Raw genomic sequence first — 18853 nt, forward strand, 5'->3', positions numbered from 1 at the left:
AACATTAAGTGGTCTTTTCATACCAAAGGTTGCGGAAAGAGGAATAATACATTCCAGATTGATGTACCACACGCTAACCCGAAAGAATGTCTCCAGAGATGCAATAAAAATAGTGTAGGCATACAGGTTTGTACCTTTTTATGTATCTGGCAATTATTTGCTAATACACTCCAGAACCATCATCTTCAGTCTTAGGAAGTAAAAATATGTGGAATGCATACACATACACATACAAGGTCTAATAGAGACGACATCGCAAGACAACATAATAGGAGGTTCCACAGGTTCAACAGTAGAAGAGAGTGGGAAAAAAAAACAAAGCGAAGAAAACAAATTAAGAGAGGTAAAGAAACAGTCTTAAACCTCTCACGTACAATATTAACTGACAATGACTATATATTGTTAGGCAAAGGGCTAAAATTTTGTCCTAAACCAAAATGTCACAATAAAATTAAATTAGCTCAAGAAATTTTTTATTTCTCTAGACGCTTAAAATTAAAAGAATTTTTTTATGATAAAGCATGCAATAATTCAGAGAGTAAATCGTTTTCTTTTCATTCTAAAAAAATGGGTTATTCTAACACAATTAAATTATCTTTTACACCAGCTAGTGGACGTGATTCATATTTAGATTTTTATATTGACGCGATCACAAAAGAGATATTAACTGATAATCATAAAAAGCAATATCATAGTAATATTTCTAAGGATAAAATTAAGTCTTTACATAATCTAATGAATGACGACAGTATAATTATTAAAAAGGCTGATAAATCAAACACTATTATTATTAAGAATCAAGATGATTATGTTAAAGAAGTTGAACCTCAATTAAATGATGAAAAATACTACAAACATATTGACAAAAACCCGTCAATAGAAATTAAATCAAATATTTCAACATGCATTAATGAGATTGCTAAAAATAATAATTCCGTAATTGAGGAGTTTGATACTTTCCCTCTTAACATGCGTACACCTCAATTCTACATATTACCCAAAACTCATAAAAATCCTGACCATAATTTACCTTTAAATTATCCAGGACGACCTATTATATCAGGCTATAATTCATATACTGAAAACCTATCCAAATTTATTGATAGTGTTTTACAACCTTTGGTGAAATCACTTCCTTCATACATTAAAGATACCACTGATTTCATTAAAAAGTTGAAGTCTATTCCACAGCTATCGGATAACTCAATCCTTGTACCATTAGACGTAACATCACTATATACCAACATTCCGCATGCAGATGGTATTGAAGCATGTAAATATTTTATTGATAACAATCTTAATAATAACACACTATCTAGTGAAGATATATGTAAATTAATAAAACTTATCTTGGAAAACAATTATTTTCAATTCAATAATATGAATTACATACAAATAATGGGTACAGCAATGGGTAGTCCCATGGCTCCTTCATACGCTTCCCTTTTCATGGGTAAATTAGAAAAAGATTTTCGTCAAAACGAAAAGTTTAATCCATCTGTTTGGTTTAGATTTTTAGATGACATATTTATGATCTGGAACCATTCAACTGAAGAACTAAAACTATTTATTGATCGCCTGAATCATTTTCATCCGACAATTAAATTTACTTATACTTCATCAAGTACGCAAGTTTCATATTTAGATGTAAATGTAATAAAAAATATTGATAACACTATCTCTACAAATATTCATATCAAAGAAACTAATATTCACCAATATGTAGAATATTCTTCATGTCATCCCATGTCATGTAGAAACGGTATACCATATAGCCAGGCCAAAAGATACCGACGCATTATTTCAAATAAATTGTCAATTACAAAATTCTTTGAATAAATTACGAACTTATTTCCAAAATAGAAATTATCCTACATACATAATTGATTCTGCACTGAACAAAGCCCTTAATCTTACTCAACATGAGGCTTTAAACACAGCAGAATGTAAAATAGAGAGAGATGTAATTCCTTTCACAATACAATATAATCCTTCATTACCTAATATAGGTCGTATAATTAATAAATATTATAGTCTCCTAAATTTATCCAATATAACTAGCGTCAAATCACTTTTCAAAATTAAACCAGTTCTCGCTTATAGAAGACCCAAGAATTTGCAAGATTTTTTAATCAGAACTAAACAGACAGAAAATAAAAAAATACACTTTTCGTCATCTAAATGTAACAGACACCGGTGTTCTCAATGTGCAAACATAAGAGAAAGTACTTCTTTCAGTAGTGCTAATACAAAAGAGGTATTTTCTCTACGCGATAACACTAACTGCATATCAATTGATGTGATTTATTTAATAACCTGTAAAAAAATGTAGCATGCAATATGTTGGACAAACACTACAACAAGTCTCTAAGAGAATGAATAATCATCGCTTTCATATAAAAAATTATAGAGATCCTCAGTTTTCCTCTAATGTTTCAACACACTTTAACACCAATAATCACTCTCTACTTGATTTTTCTTTCATGCCAATAGATATTGTGCATGGTGACATGAATAGACTCATAAAAGAAACTTATTGGATTCATAAGTTAGATACTCTGTATCCTAATGGACTTAATGCTAATGCACTATATAAAATTGTATAATTTACATTGATATATTGTATATCCTTTATAACAATATAATTATATGTATGACTGTTTGTCTCTAGTTTATTTTATTATTTTACTAATTCAAGTTTCATTAGAGACTCGTGTATCTTTTAGATCCTGTCATATATAATTGTTATAAAATTGTTATAATGATGCATATCATTTATGACGTTATGTGAATTGTTGTTTTAAAATAAAAGACGTCATCCGTTACTTTCAAAACATTTCGTGCCTGAAGAAGCATACATTAAATGCGAAACTAGTTGCACAGAATTTTCGGCGTTTGTGTTTTTTTTTAATCACAATATATATATATATATATATATATATATATATATATATATATATATATATATATATATATATATATATATATATATATATATATATATATATATATATATATATATATCAGACTTTAATGGCGCTTACGTCTTAATATCTTATTGGTTGATGGGGTTTCGACGTTTGTTGAATAAATATCTAACTTTCCATTGGTTTTGTTAGGTCACAGGAATAAGCCAAACCGACGCAAAATCAGTAGTGTATTCTGTTACGTGGGGTCTATTATAATATTATTCTGGAACTGTTGCAAATTGTTTGAATGAATGCTAGATAGCACCATCTTGAGAACGTCACGTTGCTTGTAGGACATTTTAGGTGTAGAATTTTGCAAAGAAATTCATTCACGACTTTCATTTACCTTTGTAAGGACTAGATTTAATTTACTACATAGTACTGTAAAGTCCTCTAATATGTTTACACATAACCTTGATAATTATATTGTTTGTTAAGTTTTATGATATTTGCTGCTTTTGCTTTTGTTCTGTTACTTAGTTTGTGACCATAGAGTCGTGACAATACATGCATACATACATACATACATACATACATACATACATACATACATACATACATAATGACATATATACATGTATGTGGAAATGTATTTTCGTTTTGTTTCATCTTTTAGAACGACACATGCTATTGTGGCGATTTTACTGCAGCTGCATCTCCAAACCTTAATTGTGATCAACGATGCAAATGGGTGGAGGCAGGCATCGATTTTTCCTGCGGTGGGAATCACTTTTCGGTCTATAAAAGAGGTAATGAACACTATGACTGTTTACTTTTTGACATTTTATATCAAATCTGGTTTTCTCGAAAAGACCTGTAGTTTCAGGACTTAAATTTTTCATCTTGCAAGTGTTAGGCTGCTTTTGAGGCAATTTGAGAATGACAAATTAGGCCGAGTTCAGGATTCTTATTGTTAATGAAAATGTAGTATACTGAAAATATAAATATGAATTACGACATTACATCTGGTTAATGTTGGATAAAGTTAGGTTACAGCATAAAACATTATATAATATTTAATAAATTGTAAGTAGATACAACCATATGAATACATTTTTCTTGAAAGATATTTGTACGCAGGAGTGTACCCTGCAAACGTATTCATATGTGAGAAATCTAAAGTGAGTAGAATGGGTAGAAAAAGACTAAAATATTTGGAAGGAACCATGAGCGTACCGAAAATTTCAAGCAGGTTAAATCAGACAGCAATTTGTTTGCAATTCGTAATCTCATATTCATAAACGAGAACATTCCTGGACAACTCATATTGTCTTAAAACGTCAATCCTCATTGTCCCTGTACCGTGTTACACATCACAGCTGTCGCTCACGTAGATACGCATAGGCTATAAGCACACAACTGTTTCAAAGCAAGACACGTCTCTCTGTTCATCAAATAAAAATGACATAAAATTAATTAATATATTGAAGGCAAAATTCCTCAGACGTCTTTTCATGAGCTGAATAGGAACAGGCATTGCTTATATCATGAAATAATGTATATTTGCTTACAAATTTGGATGGAATCATGTTTTACCCGAATCTAATTGTGTTATGGAATATACAATACAATAAAAGTATTGATTTTCTTATCTTAAATATACACAGGTACACATCTTTCTTTAGCAAAGATGTTTATCGTACTCATTACTTCTCTAACTTTGGTGAGGAAATGTTCATTATAAGAGAAGCAAATGTATTTGATCCATTTTTTAGAAACAACATAAAGAGATGGAAAAAGAGGATATGGAAGAAACATTTTTGAAGCAAGGGTTTTCTCTGTATCAAAACATAGACGACGTAGACGAAAGTGCACACATTTTATAAATAAGACAGATGAGTGGCAATATATAATAATCACCCCACCCCCGAGAAAATAGGAATAAAAAATAAACCACAACGCAGTCAACGAACTTTGGTGAAAGCCGAACGAAATGCAAACCAGATGAATAGTAACATCAGCAATATAATTACATGTATGCATGTTACAACAAAGACGACACGAGTTTGTCCATCACGATCACATACATGTTTGAGTTATTTAATACATTATTTGAATAAATAACATAATTGCGCATAAACAACGACTGAACCTGGAAACAGTTAGACCACAATTTGCCATATAAAATTAAGATCTAATAGTAACGTTGCCAGCAACACTCTCTTGTGTAAATTATTGAAGTCAGCTTATGGTTTACCATCAGCTTTGGATTTTACAGACACTGCAGAATTGACCATTCTAGCTTGTTTTGGTTATTTCGCATATGGCGTCACAAAGTATTTGTCAATAACGAGCACAGGTTTTACTAAACTATAGATGATTGCATTTTAATTTAGTCAGATAAATCAAATATAATTTGGGTGTGAAAATAAATAAAAACTATCATGGAATGTTTTTAATTGATTGGGGGCTATGAAAGTAGCAGTTGGAGGATGTATGGAAATAATCTGATTATGGAAAGGCTATATGTATGGTTTTTCGTCTGCCCTTATGAATTCGATTCAACTTTGATATGATTTGTTGCAAATCGTTTGCGCAGAGTTTGACATGAAACAAAGCTTTAAAACATGATGAAGTATGAACGCATGCAATTAGTAAGTTGAAGAGCATTTCGGACATAAGCAAAGCGATCATATCAAGGTTAGTCAATTATAATCTACGGTAATCGTTAACGATTACATCAGGTATACATCCAAGCATATTAATCTGAAACGTAAATTTGTATGGGACATAATAATAACGAATTAAAGAGAATAAGGTGCAACATAAATGTATATTAAACTATGACGAAGTTATTGGAAATCGGTATACCATAAACAAAAAATAACTTATTTCTGTTTATGTTTCTCAGCGGTAACTTTGCTTTTACATATGGAGAGTCATATTGCACGTGGTGGACTCAAGCGAAATAATTATTTTTTTACAAAGCAATGGACAACATAAATTGCAACATTCAGAACCATAGCTACTGGCGTACAATCACTATAAACATTAACAAATTCAATACATATACATGTATCATTGGTTAATTTCTACAATATTAAGAGTGATTCAAGAAGAGGATAAATAGTGAGACGTATGCTTAAACTGTAGAGGTGTCGACTGGAGAGAGATATGAAAAATATAATCAAGGACAGAGACTGAGAAATGTAAAGTCTAATGAGAGATTACAACAGGAAAATTACTGATTGAACACAAGTATCACAACCACTACGGTGGTCTAGCTACTAGCGCGGACAAGTATCACAACCACTACGGTGGTCTAGCTACTAGCGCGTCCGCTTTGGATTGGGATGGTTGCGGGATTGAACTCAGGCCGAGTCATGCCAAAGACTTATACAATACAAATAGTACTAACAACTGAACCGCTCCGGTTGCCTAGTGGTTAGAGCGTCCGCCTCGGATGCGTAAGGTCGTGGGTTCGATCTTCAGCCGAGCCATACCAAAGATTTACAAAAATGGTACCAACAGCTGCCTCGCTAGGCGTTAAGCATTAAGAAGTTAGTGTTAGGACTGGTCGGCCTATTCTCAGGATAATGTGACTAAGTGGGACATCATGCTACATGTCTGCGGCATGATGCCCCAGTGCTAGGCATCACTATAAACTGCCACACTGCAGACATCAAAAATTCAAATCACACACACACACACACACACACACACACATCGCACGCACACTAACAACTGATTCGATAGGCGCTTAGTAGCATTAAGAGGTTAGTGTTAGGACTAGTTGACCTGGTGTCAGGATAACGTGACTGGGTGGGACATGATGCTTCATATATGCGGCATGATGTGTTAGTGCGGACATCAGTACAACTGTCACATTGCAGACAGCACAGCAATATGACTAAAATATTGTTAAAACTACGTTAATCTAGAAGTGGTCAATAATTTTGTTAGGTAATGGTACAGACGAATTTGATAACAATGTTAAAGGAATAAGGAAAGAAGGTCCAAAAAGAAGGTTCACTATATGTATGGTGTAGAAACAGAGCAAAGACCACCTCGAGATATTCCAACGTGAGTTATATTCGGGAATGGTATAGTAATTGATAGAATAATATACTGAAAGACGAAAGAGTTAATTGCAAAGATGATGTTATGGAAAATACAAGTTAATGGTACCATTTACGATATTGGTGTAAACCGAATACACGAATGTTATTGCTTGGAGAGGCGGATTTAGTACAATGGTTAACATTTGTAATATATGGAAAGATGATATTCTAATCGTAGTAACACATGTGTGTTATAGCCTATATTTGTTTCGATTCTAGGTGATGCTAATTTGACATCACCATATCGCACAGACACGATGATCTCTTGACGTTTTATGACGAAAATGTCTTTGGGACCAGTGCTCATCTGAATCGTATAGAACAAATACGATTGAGAAATGCATTATAGACGCATATAACCAAAATACTGGTTAGGGACAGCACATGCACACAATAATGGAACTTAATCTCTAAAACCTGTGTATGGAAGGACGTTAAGGAAGCCAAATGATTGACAGATACTAGAATATTATTGTTCACTGTACCCTTGATTCCATTTAGACAACTTTACGAGAGGGGGGGGAGGGAGAGAGAAATACATCGTATTTCATTTTTTATAATCTGTACATTTTTCAACACATTTATATTTATTACGTATAAGCTATGTAAGTAAACCACATCTGCTCTATCTTATCAGCCAATCTCAGGTAGCAGCCATCTCTGAATTTTCGCTGCATGTCATCGCCAATAGACACAAGATTGATGGTTCCTTATTTGGATGAATTGGGAGGGGCTTGTCGTATTAAATGAAATTAGCGAGAAAGTGTGTGAAAATGTTTCATTTTAAAGTTTGAAGTTACTCCGCTTTAAAGCCGCCAGATCGAAGCTGCAGACGTCAGCAGTAATTAAATAGTGCTCACAACGAAATTCTTTTATGCGATTAAATTTGAAAGATTCTTCAACATTCCATGCCATGTATTATAAGTGGATACCATTGGCACATACTTGATTTGAATAATCGTTTGCCTCAGGTAAATCAATCGAATCCACTATCACACTTGAAAGAATGAATACAGCAGAGAAAACAGGCTTACTCAGACTTTTTTGAACAACGTCTGAAGTGCCAACGCTGCTTACTAATACTACTACAATGATCTATGTGTTAGCATAATACAAGGCTAGTCCAGAAAGGAAAACGTCATTTAAATAACAGAATAGTCGTCTCGTGGAACAATTCATCTTAGAGAGTACGTTTTATTGCATCATTCAGTTTTTCTTATTTTAAAAGCCATAGTTGTATTATTGATTCTAATAAGGGTTGTTAACCAGTTACATCAACAACGTTTCTTATATGTGATTCATAGAAGTAAAACTTGAAACAATAACAAGGAACAGGAACACGAAATGAAAAGCTATAGGGTCTACAACAACATTAAATCTAAAAGAAAATTCTTGGTTCAAATAGACGTCTGTGATAACAGTTACTTTACAATGAATATGTGATACTATTACTGTAACTACATCATGATATAAATATTTTTATTTGGTAACTTTTCCTACCAGAGATTAGAGTAAACATTTAGTGGATAATGCTTTGCGGCAGCCTGAAATGATTAATCTTCGATTCATTAATACAATTAATAAAAAATGTCATGAACTGCTACTAATATATTATTTCTTGAACTTTCTATTTTTCAGTAGGTTTTGGTAAGAAGCCGAAAACTAAAGGCCGTTATATTATGATACTACTACTACTAATAATAATAATGAGGACTTTGTATAGCGTCTAATCACTAGAAGCTCTAAGCGCTTTGCAACATTAGACAACACCTATAACATACAAAACATATAATGATATGATTACAAAAACAAGCACCATGAAATTAGAAAACATAAAAAAACATGCTGAGAATTTTTAAGGTAGGAAACATTATTAGGTCTCTAAGTCTGTTCTTGCAGTCGGAATAAGTGAGTTTTGAGAGCACTCCTGAATGGAATCACTGTGTCCTTGTGTCTAAATTCAGTGGGCAACTCATTCCACGTTGCCGGGCCCTGGTATGCAAAAGAACGCTGTCCATATGACTTCGTTTTCATAGTGGGAACAATGAGTACCGGTATACGATTTCGGAAGAGGAGCGCAAGTATCTTGCTGGTGTGTACATATGGGTGAGGTCGGATGAGTATGTTGGACTAGAGTCAGTGAGTGAAACGTAGCACAGAGAAAAAATTTTGTGTTTGATTCTGGATCGAATGGATAGCCAGTATAGGGTACAGAGCAGCAGGGAGGTGTGCTCTGATCGTGTTACTCTAAGTATCATCCGAGCAGCTGTGTTTTGAACTTTTTGAAGTTTCTGGAGTAGATATTGAGATGAACCAGACAGAATTGAGTTACAATAGTCCAGTCTTGAAAGTACTAATGAACACGCAAGTGTTTTATTGGCATCAACTGAAAGATATTTGCGATTGGAGCTGATGCTTCTGAACTCAACATATGCAGTCTTCCATATGTTCATGAAATGTTGGTGCAATTTGAGAGTACTGTCCAGAGTAACACCTAGTTTTAGTACTGATTGTGTGAATGTAATGTTAGTGTTGCTGATATTTATTGTTTGAGGTAAAGGATGTGAATGAGAAAGTCTTTGTGTTGTGATCAGAATGGCCTCAGTTTTATCATCATTCATCTGCAGCTTGTTATATGTCATCCATGATTTCACATCAGAAATGCCCCTCTCTACACCTTGCATGGTACCATCAACTTCAGTTGGGTGGCTACATGTGTATATTTGGGTGTCATCAGCGTAGAATTGGTGAGACACTGGATGATGATCTATGACACTTGAGAGCGGTTGAGTGTATAGAATGAAGACAACAGGTCCAAGATCAGACCTGAGTGGAACACCACAACATAGATCAATTGGGCTGGAGTGTATTCCATTTGCAGACAAAATTTGTGTCCTGTTGACCAAGTAGGTCTTGAACCACAGTAAGGCTGTATCGTGAATGCCAAATACATGCTGGAGACGGTGAAGTAATATATCATGGTCTATTGTGTCAAATGCTGCAGACAAATCAAGGAGGGTGAGGACTGTAATCTTTCCGCTATCCAACGCAGACAGAATGTCATTGACTACTTTTAGAAGAGTAGTTTCAGTACTGTGGCAAGGGCGATATGCAGATTGTACATTGCTAAAAAGACTGTTTGAATTCAGATGAGATACAAGCTGGGATAGAACAACCTTTTCTAAGATTGTTGATATTAATGGGATATTAGAAACTGAGCGGTAGTTCTTTAAATCGTTATGGTGTAGTGTTGGTTTCTTCAGCAGAGGCTTTACAATGGTAGTTTTGAAAAATGATGGGAATTCCCCTGATGAGAGAGAGGTATTAATACCATCAGTTAGTGATAGCAATACTTGATCTAAGCACTCAAGCAGCAGTGATTTTGGAATTGGATCAAGTTCTGTTGACTTTGGCACACTCTTCTTCAGGATTGTACGTACAAAATCCATAGAGACAGCTTCAAAGGCTACTAATGGTTGCCGATCAAATTCTGTATCCCAACTGTATGGTGACGACGAGTCAATTGAAATTGTGGTGTCAAGCTTATCTCTAATGGTTTGTACATTTTCACGGAAGAAATTTGCAAACATGTCCGAAAGGTCGACTGGATATAAGGTAGTTGGAAGTGGTTTAGATTTGTTCCTTGACATTAGCTTGTTAGTAATCTCGAATAGCTGTTTGCAGCTGGAACTTTCCATGATCTTAGTTGTGTAGTGGGCTGATCTCGCTGCATGGACTATATTTGTGATATTCTTCTATAAACCTGAACCGTTCTCGGGTACACATGTTTTACCTGAATGTTGGTATTGAGGATATAGTTCCTTATTGCCATGTTCTCAATTACTATCGAGAGGTGTCCCAAATGGGCTACGTTTCAGTTGCATAAGAATAGACGTTCAGAGTAGTTGTCTTCTACGCAGGAGAGAGGTTTCAAGGAATATCGTATCACTCAATACATGTACTGCTACTATACAACATTATGAATTCACCAGCTGGATCTTAGCAGTGAAGAGCACTGTCAACGGGCCTGGCTTATTTTGTTTTAAAATGATATGAGTGGTCCAGAAATATTTTCCCATAGGTTTAGAAGACTGTAATATAAAATTAACCGATCCCCTCCCCTAAAACAATAACAAAGACTGTCTACGTTAATCTGCTTTAATGTGTACGGTACTGCTTTTTTAGATAGTTGGACTGTTTATATATAGTATTGCTAGTATAGCTTATGTGGAAACGAGCCTAAATCGGTGAAATAATTTAACTTTAGGTGTCCATATCAATGAAGGCACGACTGATCAAAGTGGCTGCGTTCTGATGCATTCGGATAGTGATTTCAGGGTTGAGAATTGTTCCAGATCATATTCTTGTATGTGTGACGGAGGTAAGAAAACGACATATCAAAAGTAATTAGCAGAATCAACATCGTATTACGACATGTATGTATGTATGTATGTATGTATGTATGTATGTATGTATGTATGTGTGTGTATGTATGTATGTATGCATGCATGTATGTAAGCACAAATGCTGTATGTTCCAATATCTCTGTGATATGACCAAAAGAAACAGTAAATAAGTGCCTTTGTTCCTTAGAATTCATATCTTTTCTGTTCAGCATGTATATACTTTTTTGGGTTCGTCGCTGTTGGGTTCCACATTGGCAAAACGTACTTTTACAACCGGGTTGCATTTGAGGAATTTTGTTTCCAGAATTTAAGTCACTACCGTTGAATTCGACATAGTGTTATATATTTCACTTTTTTAATCTTGTTTTCTTCCGAACTGATGCGTTTCAAAATGATGATGTGAACGTGGACAATTGCATGCATTGAGATTTGCTGCGGTTACAATTATATTCTGAACAGGATAAGCTAAGTTTATTTGAGTATTAATTAAGTGATAGTTGGTCAATCAGTTAGAACTTCCAATTGCTTTATCGTAATGCCTGAATATTGTATTTATTATGATGTGTACGATGATATTTGTTTTCGCTAATTAATTTTGTTGTGTCTTTTCCAGATCGTTTTAAGGAAATGGTGACGACAGTTACTAAAAACAATTGGTCACAATGTGGGCAATCGTGTATACAAAGCAACAATATGTTTGCTTTCACTGAGGGAAAACAATATTGTTTGAATAGAGCTTGCAATATGGATCGATGGATAAATGCATATTTTTACAGTAAGTATATCAGTTTACATTGTATATATCTTAAGAAATAATTTGATATGAAGCTAATGAAGCGATGCTTCCATTACAGACGGATCAAATTATATCTGGTGAGGATGATATACGAAATCGACATTGTTCTCTGAATTTTGAAATAATTGTATTTATTACATTTCCAAACAGGCAGTTATGAACTGATTATCGGATCACTCTTGTTGCCTAAGAGGTTAGATCGAACGCCTTGGATACGACAGCTCGCAGGCTAGAACCCCTGCCGACCCATGAGGGCAGTCGTGTATAGAAAGAAACAATATGTTTGCTTTCACTGAGGGAAAGCAATATTGTTTTAATAGACCTTGCAATTTGGATCGATGGCACTAAAAGCTGCCTCGCTTCGAACATAGCATAAACAAGTTTGTGTTATGCCTGGATGGTCTGGTTTCGTGATCATATGTCTGGCTGGGATATGATGCTCCAGTGCTAGACATCACAATAAACTGCCACACGATATGACTAAAAGTGTCAAAGTTAAAAATCCAAATCACACACACACACACACACACACACACACATACACACTGAACGTCGAGAGAGAGAGAGAGAGGGGGGGGGGGCATTATATACCCTCACGCCGCTAATCCCAAGAGGATGGAATTTTGTTTGTTCAGAAGTATATTCCTATGTGTGTGTGATTCTGGGCTCAAGATAAAATATTACGAAAACATGAGGCTATGGTGTGTCACATATATTTTTATCTTCTCCCGATGATCCCAAGCAATGTCGAATAATAAACGATATTTGTATTACACATGTATTTTACATTACATATTATCAAATTGTTGCCAAAATGGCGTTTAAGAGAGAGGGAGAATGTGATTAGTACTTGCTAACAAAATCTTAATGTTATCTTTGACCTTCACAATAGATTACGCTCATATGATCGATTGGATGATCCAATCGATCCAGACAGCTAACATTTAAAGCCAAAATAAAACGTATGATTACAGTAGTACAATATTAAACCGAATATGATAAATTGCATCGCTCAATAGATTTCATGCATTAGTTGTAACAAGAACATGTTTTGTTTATATTCAAGATGACTGCAGACCAAACCCATGCCGAAACAATGGTACTTGTACGAACACAGATTTCGGTTTCAATTGCTCGTGTCCTTCTGGTGTTAAGGGGAACACATGTGAACAGGGTGAGATCTGTGACATTTCTATTCCAAAATGTCAATAGACTATTATAAGTGATGGATTTCACAGGTTCGATGAAAATAAAATTTATAGTTTTGTTCGGAAGAAAGAAAATGAGAGACTTTTTGTAAAGAATATATCTGAATGTTCTATCGGTAATAAAGTAACTCGATAATATTACGACTTTTGATTGGTCTATTGTCTATTTTATGACAGAATGCATATCCCGTAACGACGGAATGATATACTTGATAGTGGACATTATGGGCCATATGACATTTTATTCACACGAATTGGTATTTGTTGTTATAGCCCTCGGTTTGTACAGCATACAATTCTGCGCAACACTATTAGACAGCAATTGCCTAGGATAGGATACTATATAATTAGCTCATAGCTGTATGCCAGAGCTAGAGCGTATAGTTAATATCAGAAAATATCGGCTAACGTAGCATACAGTACATATTGGCACGCTCATGGGTATACTATAATGCTGGTCTCATGAAAAGTAATGTCAGTTTCGCCTTGCTATAAAACATTCCAAACTGATGTTGATGACAGCAAAGTAAATACGGCGCAGACATACACCTCGTTAGGGTAGCGCGATTCGTTTAATGAAATGAAACACTCGTTTAGCTGTTGCAATGAGCAATGAGCGTTGTGATGTCTTTAACATTTCTGACGATATGACCTTCTCATATGACCAAGATAATAACTTAATCCTATTACTCTATGACGTCTGTCTTGCATTAAGAGGGCCGAACGCATCTGTCCAGTGACATCGGACAAAGTGCAAGTACGTAGACATCTGTACTTCGTGGAAATATGCAAAAGCGGTTGTATTTCTGAAACTAAGGGTCTTTATTTCATTATCGATCCTGATCCGATTATTATGCATATTACCACCTCAACCAAACCCCGTCTGTTTCACTTTTGAATCCTATCTTTAACCCCGTTGTAATGCAATGTTTGTTATACAAACGAGGATAGATACAAACATTCATAAGATGAAAAACAATTGACACACGCAGTTTCATCATTCAGTGCTAATTTAATATAAACAACCTGTTCATATCTTGTTTATTTAAGTCTTAGAGAATTCCGACTATCAATGACTAATCGTTATTTTGTTACCATGAAATATTCCCAGATGTCAAGTTGGATGTCATCAGCATATGTTCTGAGTAACACCATCGAATCGATCTTTTGCAAAATATGCCAGTGTTATATAGTACGATTCAGACACATGTGGCAGCAACTTCTATTTTATCCAATTGAATATATTAAGCACAGAAGCGTATGATGTCGAAACACATGTCCATAACTCATTTAGTAGATTTTATCTAACGTACGCACACCGCAATATTTCGTTTCCTCGGTAGATATATGGGCTAAACCATTTGATTTGAGATCCTCAATATTAGTAATCTCCACGAAAGTTCATTGCCAAATGACTGAATGAAATATTTTGGCAAATTTTCCCAGTATTGATACCGAACGCTATGCCAGTTATACGACATAACTGTGTGTTAAGCACACCATAAAGTTAGTGCAAGTAAAGATATAAAAGTAAACCAGCTGAACAATGTCTGAAATTATTTCTTTTCAGTTTTGAATTACTCAATAATCGGAAGCACAGTTTTCCTGCCAGGTATATTTGTTTCTTATTTTAACTAAACTGTTAAAAGACGCATAGAAAAAAAGGAAGTATTTTCCTAATATTCCTATTATGTCGTAACAGTTCAAAACGCTAAAACTGAGGGATTTATGATGTCACGTACTTACGTTTGTATTGCAAAAGTTTTTAAATATATACATCTGCAATGTTTGATGAAGAGAAATGCTTCCATGTTATTTTTCGTTTTAGTTTCATTGAAACATAGTATTGTCAAAACTATTGTTCAAAAAGACAACTAGCATCACAACTAAGTTAATTCTGAGGCCAGGAAGATAATATCGAAACAAATAGTGAATTGTTTCTCATTGTTTATAATTATAATTTTGCTTTCAAACGCTTTACATTTTGTCAGTATCTGCAATTCATTATAAATTGAATTTTGCAGACATTATTTCCAGCTGGCTTAAACTCGTCATCCCTTTTAACATATATTAAATTTATGTCATTAGTAAGTGAGGGAGAAACATGCAAAGTTAGTTGTATGACTAAAATAACAGAATCTATTTGTACCCATTTTTAGACTTAGTTTGATATTCATAGGTTTGATCTATTAAAACAAACATCTTTACGTATTCATAAGCATTATTTTGCGTTAAAACTGCAACTAGAACGTTCGTCTTATACGGTGCGATGAAATGGTAACCATTATGGAAGAAAACAATAAGAGGATTTCCTAACTATCAAACCATTATAAACTAGCGTATTTCATAAAATTTAAAGACAGTCTATTGCTTCTGAGACCATTTGAATAATGGTAATCTGTAGTGGCATTTAATTTAAACATATTTATGTCAAGATTGTTTTAAATTGTTGGACGAGACTTTTGGAAATCACAGCTGAGTTTCAATTAAAACGTAAATTACATTTACGTACCAGCCTCATATTAAGTTTCTGGACTGTGCACTACTCCACTCATTTTCAACTTCGAAATTAATAACTGACTGTTCAAGTTTCAGATTCGTTTGTACACCCATCCAACTACGAGACGTATTTGCTCAGTCCTTCTTCAATGTTAACTTCCGCCATAATTATTGATTATTCTGCAGGTAAAAGTCCAAAACCCACACCTTATTTCTCTCTTTTTCGCTGCCTCACACAATGCTGTAACTGCTCATTTCTTGAATTATTTGACAAATTTTTATAAACTTAAACTTCATACAATTTTACTGACACTTTGTCGTTTCCTGCGTATAAAACCTTCTAATGTCATATCCATTGTATACATCTTATACCAATTTCAAAAGTCTCTCTCATGATATGAATAACATGCTTCATATTCTTTGAACGTTACGCAAATCGATATTACACTGAAAAACTATAGAAGCGACGATTTTTATTGTTTTATTTCCCTTAGGTATTTGTTTTATTTTTCGCAATGATGACTCCATACATAGCAAGCCGGTATATTGTATCCTTGTAGAAATACAAACAGGTGATGCACATTCATAAGAATTCATTTTAGACTTTAAAAGATGTGGCATACTTGTCTAGAGTTCCTGTTAACAAAACCCGATTAGTTTTAAATTCTTGGTCCGTACAACAGAAAAAAAAGTTAAATATTTGCGTATCGTACTTGAGTAAATATAATAAAGAATTAAACGCGATGATGTAAACCTATTGCATTGCAGATCAACGGCCATCAGTCATCACAGGAATATGTTCTCAAAGCGTATCATCAGGTTCAAGATTTATGTTGACTGTGAACACCTCTGGTAAATAAATTTTACTTCGTTATTGCAACCAAGAAAATGAAAATATTTTATTATTACACTTTTCTTTCTCTAGTATATAATAGGATAAATGCAGATATGGGAAGACTATTAAATCAACACTTTAGTTAAAGTTAGCAAAAAAAGTAGTAAAGTAGATTACGTGTAATGCGCATCTCTGGGAAGTTTCAACGAAAAGAAAAGAAGAAAAAAAAATCAGAAACACAAACGTATTCCAATACATATATCAGCTACCAATCCGTAATAAATAGTTGAGGATATCCTTTACTACCAGCCAAAACGAAATTTTATAAACAGCTGGTGTAGTCGTCATGTTGTACAAAAGCTTTGTACTCAACGTTGCTGAATTTCAGGGTGTCACATTTCGGAATCCAATGAAGTGTAAAGTTAAACGAAATTCGAAAGAATGAGATATAGAGTGACACACGGATGCAAGATTCACAACATTTAAAGATACTGTGTGTAAAAGTTCTCTAAATCTTAACATGAATACTTTACCGTCATCTTTTGAGTTCCAATTTTATCTTAGTTAGGATGGTTACGGTCTTTCTCATTGAACATGGCAGCATACAAATAATTTACTTAGACTGCTATTGAATATACTAATGTATATGATCCACCGGTGACTCCGAGGCGAACCGGCGTATAAAATTGTCTAGTCAGCTTAAAGGTATTAGATGATATATGATAATAAAATACATTCATTTGAATAAACATATACAAAAATCACAGTAGATATGTTAAGCAATAGAGACGCACATTGATTCGGAACATATAGATGTAAATGGACTTTTTCTCAAAAGGACTTTTACAATAAAATGTTCTGAGCAAGGTGCTAAAGCAGATAGTCGTTATGATAAGCAAAATACGTTTGAATTCCTAGAAGTTGTACTCTTTATGAATAGTTTTATTAATATTTCTTTGTTTAGAATAAAATCTTTAAATAAATTACATAAATCACTAACCTTCGCACTTTCCGTTTCATGTCATGTATACGCAGGTGTATGATATCAGAACAATTGCTTTTAATAAAATTTCTCAATTTTATTTCTATATTCTACGTCGCTTACTCGCACGTCAGAAGGAGAATGTTGCCATCATCGGTGAGAATAAAAATGTAATCCACAAAAATGTCATGATAATCATTCATTGGATACACATATCTAAAAATATTGGGAAAATGTACAATGTGGAAGACGGAAATTTTAAAATATCCAACGAAGAACATTCATTACTGTTTAATGTACTTAATCTGGGAAAAAGTAATACCTTTGACGCATTGAATAGCAATCTTCATGACAAATGCAATCTTTCTCTATAGGCTAATGGGATCCAAATATCGTCATTTCGGGAATGATTTCCAACCGTGAGATCGTACTATTTCCAGTATGTTGTATTGCATTGTCATTGATCGCTAAGTTTTAAGATAATAATGTATTCTGAAGCAATCGTTGGTCATCTTCATTGTGTTTTTCTTTCAATATTTATCCTGTCTATTTAGATAGATAAGATATACTACAATCATATATTTCATCCGTTTTCTTTTTTCTACAGTGTTACTGTAAGTTGCATGTTAGGTTTTGTGTGTTTGCTGCGAAACATTTGACGATTCCATGTACTTGATGTACCGCTGTGAATATGAGATATTCACTAATAAAGATCACAAATAAGTCATATATCTTATGGAAGTAGTTGTTACACATTATACTCGTTTAGAGGAATTGAAGTTTTACGAACAACACAATTGGTAGGTTAATATGATTAGTTTTTAAGCGTCGACGATGATGTCCATAAAAAACGATGTTTATCTGTCAGGTATCTTTCCTTTTTATATACATACAAATTCTGCATAGTCTAATTGGAGATTTGTCATTCAGTTTCATTTGGATATATGCGTTACTTTTCGAAATGTTTTAATTATGTACTATCCTTGTCGATAAAACTGGAAAAACGTGTAAACATACAATCTTTAATACCTGAATGACATTTTTACCATTTTGCAAAAACTGGAAACGTATTTGCTTCAGTAAAAGTTTAATTCAAG

The 18853-nt window shown here is 33.9% G+C and overlaps 1 protein-coding gene across 2 annotated transcripts in view; it reads left to right on the forward strand.

The window, feature by feature from the left end:
- Positions 1 to 18853, forward strand: part of LOC149790557 (uncharacterized) — a 53183-nt gene that overhangs the window by 13237 nt on the left and 21093 nt on the right. The window contains exons 4-11 of one of the 2 annotated variants that reach the window (XM_089971421.1): positions 29 to 126; positions 3586 to 3718; positions 11298 to 11411; positions 12050 to 12211; positions 13299 to 13406; positions 15011 to 15052; positions 16030 to 16125; positions 16708 to 16791. In XM_089971421.1, coding sequence (XP_089827547.1) covers positions 29 to 126; positions 3586 to 3718; positions 11298 to 11411; positions 12050 to 12211; positions 13299 to 13406; positions 15011 to 15052; positions 16030 to 16125; positions 16708 to 16791 — 837 coding nt within the window. The remainder of the gene's footprint in view (positions 1 to 28; positions 127 to 3585; positions 3719 to 11297; positions 11412 to 12049; positions 12212 to 13298; positions 13407 to 15010; positions 15053 to 16029; positions 16126 to 16707; positions 16792 to 18853) is intronic. The other variant, XM_089971422.1, reaches the window with a different exon arrangement.

This window comes from Sinohyriopsis cumingii, chromosome 10, assembly GCF_028554795.1.
Source record: "Sinohyriopsis cumingii isolate HCF-2022 chromosome 10, ASM2855479v2, whole genome shotgun sequence".
Taxonomy (NCBI): domain Eukaryota; kingdom Metazoa; phylum Mollusca; class Bivalvia; order Unionida; family Unionidae; genus Sinohyriopsis; species Sinohyriopsis cumingii.